General features: G+C 39.4%; 1 protein-coding gene across 2 annotated transcripts in view; it reads left to right on the top strand.

Annotated features, from left to right (window-relative positions):
• Positions 1 to 1498: 1498 nt before the first annotated feature.
• ubxn4 (UBX domain protein 4) overlaps positions 1499 to 7208 on the top strand; it is a 35395-nt gene continuing 29685 nt past the window's right edge. The window contains exons 1-5 of one of the 2 annotated variants that reach the window (XM_046054145.1): positions 1499 to 1726; positions 2666 to 2768; positions 3303 to 3331; positions 4210 to 4328; positions 4691 to 4853. In XM_046054145.1, coding sequence (XP_045910101.1) covers positions 1645 to 1726; positions 2666 to 2768; positions 3303 to 3331; positions 4210 to 4328; positions 4691 to 4853 — 496 coding nt within the window. In that variant the 5' untranslated portion in view covers positions 1499 to 1644. The remainder of the gene's footprint in view (positions 1727 to 2665; positions 2769 to 3302; positions 3332 to 4209; positions 4329 to 4690; positions 4854 to 7208) is intronic. The other variant, XM_046054144.1, reaches the window with a different exon arrangement.

Below are 7208 nucleotides of genomic sequence, written 5' to 3'. Positions count from 1 at the left end.
GTGGTCATAGTTGTCCACAACTCAAATCAGAATATAAGAAGAAATGTTTTATACCACCTCAAGAAGGCTTCCTATCAGAAAGGTAGGAAGGTATTTCAAATGTACAACTGCAGTACTTAAATCTAAGTAAAGTAATTTCCCTGACATTATTGTGTTACTTTACTTTTAATAGACACATGTAACAGGTTTTATACTTCCTGTGAGTATAATCCAATCAATCTTATTTTCATACTGTATATCCGTTGTGTAATTTGATAAATTGTGTTGTATGTCGTGCTCGCATCGCATCTCAGAGAAGACTCTGACTGCAACATGCGTCTTTGTAAAGAGAGAAACGGACAGAAAAAGTCTCTAACTCTGCCTGTCAGCTCGCTCTGCTCCGTTAAAACTGAATTTACCATACAGAATTGAATATGAGTGCACTCCAGATTTAGCTGCAGCTAGCTGACCGTGTGCTTCTCCCTATACCGCAGTTCTGTGTCCATGCATGCAGCAAACTGAAAACACTGTCAGAGCGTCCACACGAAAAGGGAAGGAAGACATGGCTGGTAGTATTGTCTTCAAATAGAGTTGCTAAACACCTCAACGCACTGAAGGAAGCCATCTGACTGTGTGAGGAACAAGCTTGTTGATGTGTGCAGGCAGAGTAGGCCTAGAGCTCTCTCATCTGACTGGTCCACCAATAGGAGAGAAGTTCACCCCTTGAGAAACAGCCCCTCCTCATTTCCATAATGAGGCAGATACCCATAGAGAAATGTAAAAAGGACAGGCAGAAATAAATACCATGGGTGAAAATAAATAAGGTAGAAAATGCAATGGAAGAATAAAAAAGACAAAAATATTAAAACACACACAAATAAATACTTTTAAAAAAGAAGTAATTAATAAATAAAGTTGAAGATTATAATGGACAATAAATAAATGGTATATGGTAATAAAGGTAATTATTACAAATGTGAAGAAGTGAAGAAGCTAATTAAAACAGATATATACATTTATGTCTCCTTGTATAATTTAATTACTGCCTACATTTATTTACTGACTTTATTTATTGAGCATTTATTTATTTCTGTGTTTATTTCTGTATTTATTTCTGGATTTGTCAGGATCAGTCCTCCATAACTGAGATCGACAACTACAGGCGGGACTCACAAATGCCTGTTTGAAAGTGACAAATACTTTTCAACAATTTGTAAATTAAAACTGGACTCACAAATGCCTATTTGAAAGTTGTAAATGTTGGGAAGATATTCACAAAAGTGGTTAATTTATTTGTAAACTTTTAAATATATTCACAGATATTTTTATTATTTGTGGAATTTGTTTTCTATTTGCAAAATATTTTTGTGAGTTTACAAATCTTAATTTTGTGTTTGTGCAAAGTGTTTTATATTTACAGATTACACATTTACACACAGATCGCTCATCTGTTCACACAGTATATTATTGAAACATGACTACCCCCATACTCTTCGTGTTTGGTTTGTCCCTGAAGCGCCTCGCTCCACCAGCTGATCGGCACACTGCTCCATTTTCAGGCTCGGAAGTAACGCTAGACACTGACAGACTGACTGCATGAACAGATGTAGCTTAGCTGGTCAACAGCGTCATTAAAGCAGAGACAGAAAACAGAAACTCGGAAGGATGCTTTGGTTTGAGGGCTCAATTCCTGATGCCATTAACTTGGCTAAACAGCGGAGTTTCGTCTTTGTCGTTGTCATTACAGGTAACGTTTTGTGTGCGTCGATAAGTCTCCTAGCTAACAGTAAAGCTAGATAAAGAGGCGATAGCGTGCTAGCCAGCTAGCCGTGGTAAGTTAAGTTAGTTGTAAGCCATTAGCCAGATAACATATTCAGTTAGCTGTCAAAGACATAAGAAGTGGCGTTACGCAAGTTTAAAGGAAATTACCCAACGAAAGAAGACATTAACGTAATGTAGTTACCTAAATATGATGTATGGTGATGTGCTAGCTAGTAACGTTAACGTTAGTGTTTGTTACTGGCCTGTGTTACGACGTTGTTTTTAAAGGAAATGTCAGCGTCTTTACAACAGCGCCTGGTGTCCCTAACAGCCTAACCAGATTAATTTAAGGCCGGACAGAGAAGTCGCTCAGTGATGTGACCAGAATTTACTTGACAACCCTCGCGATTTCCCCGGTTTTCAGTGCCCTCAGTTGGTTTCCTCTCGGGATCACTATTCTCCCGTATTTCGATTTCTGACAAATGTTCACACCTTTTTCCATTTCGTTATCTCAACCTGTTTGTGTCACTGTGCAGCGTGTACAAGGCCGACACAGACTTCTGTTTCTGCACGGACAACAAGCCAGCTGCACGCGCCTCGTCCTCTCAGTGAGTGACAGACAGAGATAATTTCAGAAGTTTATGCCAGAGAATCACAAAGTTCAGGCCAGAGGAGCTAACTATCTGTTCCTGAGGTTTAGAGTAAGAATAGAAGGGACTATTTTGTTGTCTGAAAGTCTCTGAAATTGCATTTTTTGGGGGGAGGACCCACAGACCTTTGCTTTTGTTCTGAAACCGTCCCTATATTATAGGTTTCAAGACTGGCCGGTATGGTGACAGTAGTCAGATTATGATTGGTTAGGTCCCGGTACCTGACACTTAAAATGATAGCGGATCAACCTCATTTCTGCTTTCTCTGTTATTAGGAGAAGATGAACAGTCAGCACAGCTAATGTCCAGCTGGGAGGAGGACAACGTCTCAGAGGCAGCACAGAACTGTTGTGTGGCCATCAGAGTCGATGCCAAGAGGTACTGATGTGTCAAGTTAAATGCACAGTGCATGGTACTGAATTTAATTTGCAAGGAAAGTGTCAGAAAAAGCTGAAAACATAAGATAAAAACATCCTAAATGGAAAACTCAACTGTTGTAAACAAAACCCTTTGCAGGGCTGTCTTCTGTCTAAGAAAAGTTCAAACTACTGTCAATGTACAAAGAAATGTACATTAACTTATTTTACGCTCCACATTACATAGATTTTGCTTTGTCTTGTAGGAAAATGGTTCAACTTAGCAACATTTACGAAGCTGATTGTACCAAAACTAGTATGTATACAATATTTATAAACCTTTAATTTGGCCGACCTCAGCAAAAAATAATCGCCTCACCGCAGATAGCTTAATGTAGCATTGCTTCTACTTTTTACTAAAACATCAACATTATCGCCTGATTATTACACCACCTCCAAGTTGTTTGGCGCAATCAGTTTCACAGGTATTTAATGTAATACATGTGTTAATGTGTATAGCGTTTCACTACATGATGCTGCAACATCTTTTCTACAGTGAGACATGTGTGCAGTTCTCCCAGATCTGTATCTTTTTTTGGGTTACATTACCTACTACATGAAGGGAATGGACCAATAGAAACTGCTGAACTAAACCCACTTTACTGACAAAAGAAATGTTTTTAAAAAAGTGCCTAAGACTAGATATATCCAGTACATGAAATGCCTCAACCATTTAAAAATATCTTGTCTGGCAGAAGTTTAGCTAATCTAGAGATGTTAGTAGAGACATCCCAAGTTGGTATTGGGAACGATCCAGGCATATTTTAATGGATTGGTATTACTGTTACTGAATACTTAATTAAATTAAATAGACACTGGCTGCAGAGAGCCCACACTCGACAACCGACAAGTTTATTTGTTTCTCTTGTCAAGTTACTCACTTAATTAGTCAGCCACAGCTGACCTGCTGCCGTAGACGGTTATCATTTTAATCTGTGAAAGTGATGAGAAGCTGCTAGCTTAATGTTTTCTTCACTGATTTTTGCTGATAAGTAATATTGCAGTTTAATTAATCTGTGTATTTTGCCACCGTCAGAATTCCAGTGCAACCATATTTTTGATATTCACACGCTCAGTGTAAAGGAGAGCTGTGCTGCAACACTAGCAGGGTGAGATGGGTCAAGTAAAGACAATAAAGACACTCAAGTACAGTAAAGACACTGAGTAACAGCTTTAATTTAGCCAATACCAATCTATTAAAATATGCCCAGATCAAATCGGGACATCGCTATATGTTGATTCCATAATTGTAACTCTTGACAGTCCATCTTATAATTTTGACTGGTAGAAATGGCTTTCTGTAAGTATGTGATCAGTGGAAAGTGCTATTGGTTATGTAAATACTCTGTTCTACAAAATGTCAGTTGTTGGGAGCTTGTTCCTTAACCCCCCCCTATTTAAAGATCCAGTGGTGTGCGTACCCTCTAGCTTCTTTATTGGAGAGAATGGGATTCCTCTGGAGGTTATCGCTGGCAGTGTGTCTGCTGAAGAACTGATGAAAAGAATCAACAGAGTTAAGCAGGTATGGGCACAAAGGTTGGTTGTAAGGATTATGGCAGAAAAAGCACCAGTGGCTACAAGCTTTGTCTTTTCTAAACTGTCTTCCATTGTTATTGTAGTTTGTAGTAACTCTGCTGTATGTTGTTCGTACCTTACTTCATATCATGATATACTGCGTGTGCTTAATTGCATGTGGTTCGTAACACAGTGTTCACTTCTGAGGATGTGCACAGCCAACTTTATGTGGAGTAGCCATAATGTGCATGCCACTGTGTAGTTGAAAGCAAGTACATCACGCCCTCTTAACCCGTGAGCCTCTGCCACTGAAGCTGCTATATACATGGTGTTCTTTCTTGTAATGATCTTTCCTTATTTTCCTGACAGATGCATTCTCAGCAGGTTGGAGGTGGGGCAGTGTTACCAGAGGCAAGTGCTGCTTTGGAGAGCAGCCTGTGTGACAGTACAGCTCCAGCCTCAGCTTCAGCACTGCCTATTAAGTCAACAGCAGTGGCCACAGAGTCTGCAGTAGCACCAGGAACTGAGAAAGGTGAGGGATCCTGGCTCACACATCAAGTGGGCAAATGCAACAGACCTTGGTGCTCCCCTGGCAACAAGGGCCTCATTCAGATTCTGCTTAATTAGTGCAGGATCTTTGATCTACAAGCAGTCCTTTTTTTGCATTATTTGAGCCGAATTACATGATGCAAAAATTTGACTACATTTTTAATGTTCTGTAGGAAGGTAGAAAGAAAAAACATACTCAAAGACAAAGAAAGAGCTCAACCACAATTAATGTCCAGTAAGTTAAAAAAGGGGGAGTTTGGGCTCCAGATCTATCAAGATACTCTTTCACTTTTCAGCATTGGAAAGTAGAATGCACAGAAATTTCTGCTATGCTTCAGTTTGTAGTAGGTTTCATGCGTAAAAGAACTAATTTGTACGGCGCGTAGAAATGAAAGATGAAATTAAAAGATTCTTTTCAGAAGGCCATGTACCTCTGCATTGTTAGATCAAGTTTCCAGTTTTACAAAGTCAAGCTGCTCCTATAGACAGAAAATACACATTCTATTATGATCATATGTCACATCCCCCCACCCCCACGAGGGAAAATAACACATGTGAAAAACAACATTCATTTCAGATCAATTTTATTTATGTAGCGCAAATCACAAGTGCTTTGATGTCTCAAATGAATGAACCTTAGCATCAACGCCAGGGGGAAACCAGGGAAGAAGACAAGACGGCGTAAGCTCCTCCTATATTTCACTGATTTACTGTTGCACTTAACATGTTAGCTAACACACCTAAAAGAGCGTTCTCTTTGCCAGCTTCATCCATGAAACCTCAAAACCAGGAATGCAAAGACCTATGGAGAGGCTGTTCCAAGACAACAGCCAGGCTTCATCACCCAAAACGATAAGCTCACAATTTGCCAAGGAGGTTTAACTTTTTAACAACTTGGAACTAATGAACTAAATTTGGAACTATACAAAATAAAAGCAAGTACTGTAACCACAACTGTACACTAACAATGTGATGTCTGTTTAGAATAATAAAGCAACAGCCCCCTTTCATAATAGTTAGTAATTCTGTAGTTTATTTTTCCAAAATGCTTCTAAGTTTTATAAGCAGAGAATGTTCTGTAAATGTAAATGCTCCGTACTTGTATAGCGCCTTTCTAGTCTTTTCGACCACTCAAAGCGCTTTTACACTACATCTGCATTCACCAGTCACACACATTCATACACTGAGCCTAAGTGCTCAAACGGAAACTAACATTCACACTCACTCATACACTGGCGGAATAGCCAGGGGCAATTCGGGGTTCAGTATCTTGCCCAAGGACACTTCGACATGCAACCAGGGGGAGCCAGGGATTGAACCACCAACCTTCCGATTAACGGCCAACCCGCTCTACCTCCTGAGCCACAGCCGCCCCGTTCTGTAGGCTACATCACAAGCTAGATGTTTCTAGATTTACTTTAAAATGTTAAACCATTACTCAGATTGTAATGACAGAATGACAGCGGTGCAAACATTGAAACTATCTCACAGTTATGGCCTTTCCTCTGCTGCTTTGTTGTTGCTGCTGCAGTGGTCTGAGTAACTGGGACCAGGGTGCTCTGTGGCACGGCTAACCTCGTGGGCGCTTGTGGAGCTTCTCATCCCTGAAAACGTTTGAACACATTTTGGATTTGCCAACAACTTTCTTGCCAATATTCAAGTTCTCCACAGTTGATTTCTCGCCTCACAACCTATCAAAAGTCTGTTTAGTGATGAAAAAACTTGTAAAAACTGTTTGCCTCTTTCTCCGTTACTTTCCACTTCTCACATGAATGCTGCTTCTTCGTGAGTAGTCTTACAGTCAAGCAGTCCTGGCTGACAGTGGAAGCGATACTGCCCCTAGCATTCCATGTAGTGCACTGCAGTTAGACATAAACAACCAGAAATGTTCTTAATTAGAAGATTGCCATCTCTCCCTTAAACAGCAAAATTCAAATTAGCTTTATTGGCATGAATGTATAGCAACAATGTTGCCAAAGCTACATATAAAGTACATAAGGACAGTTAATTTCATTAGATAAGGAATTAAAACAGCAAAAGTTGTTTGTGTGTAAATAAAACAATAAGCGCGTGTGTGTTAGTATGTTAGAAAATGAAAATAATATATTAAATTAAAGTAAATAAATAAAACTGTGTGTTTGACGTTGTCGATTACTTCGACTAGTCATTGCAGCCCTACCACGAATACACTTTAATTATTTGGGTCCATATTTTCTAGCATTGGTATATCTAGTATTGCCTTGGAAGAAGTAACAATATAATGTAGATATTCCCATAAACTTTCCCCTTTCCAGCACACCACACATAGAGGACACATAGCACGCACACAGTCAAAATA

Source organism: Micropterus dolomieu, linkage group LG07 (genome assembly GCF_021292245.1).
Source record: "Micropterus dolomieu isolate WLL.071019.BEF.003 ecotype Adirondacks linkage group LG07, ASM2129224v1, whole genome shotgun sequence".
In the NCBI taxonomy this organism is placed as follows: Eukaryota; Metazoa; Chordata; class Actinopteri; order Centrarchiformes; family Centrarchidae; genus Micropterus; species Micropterus dolomieu.
This window is presented reverse-complemented; position numbering and strand designations above follow the sequence as displayed.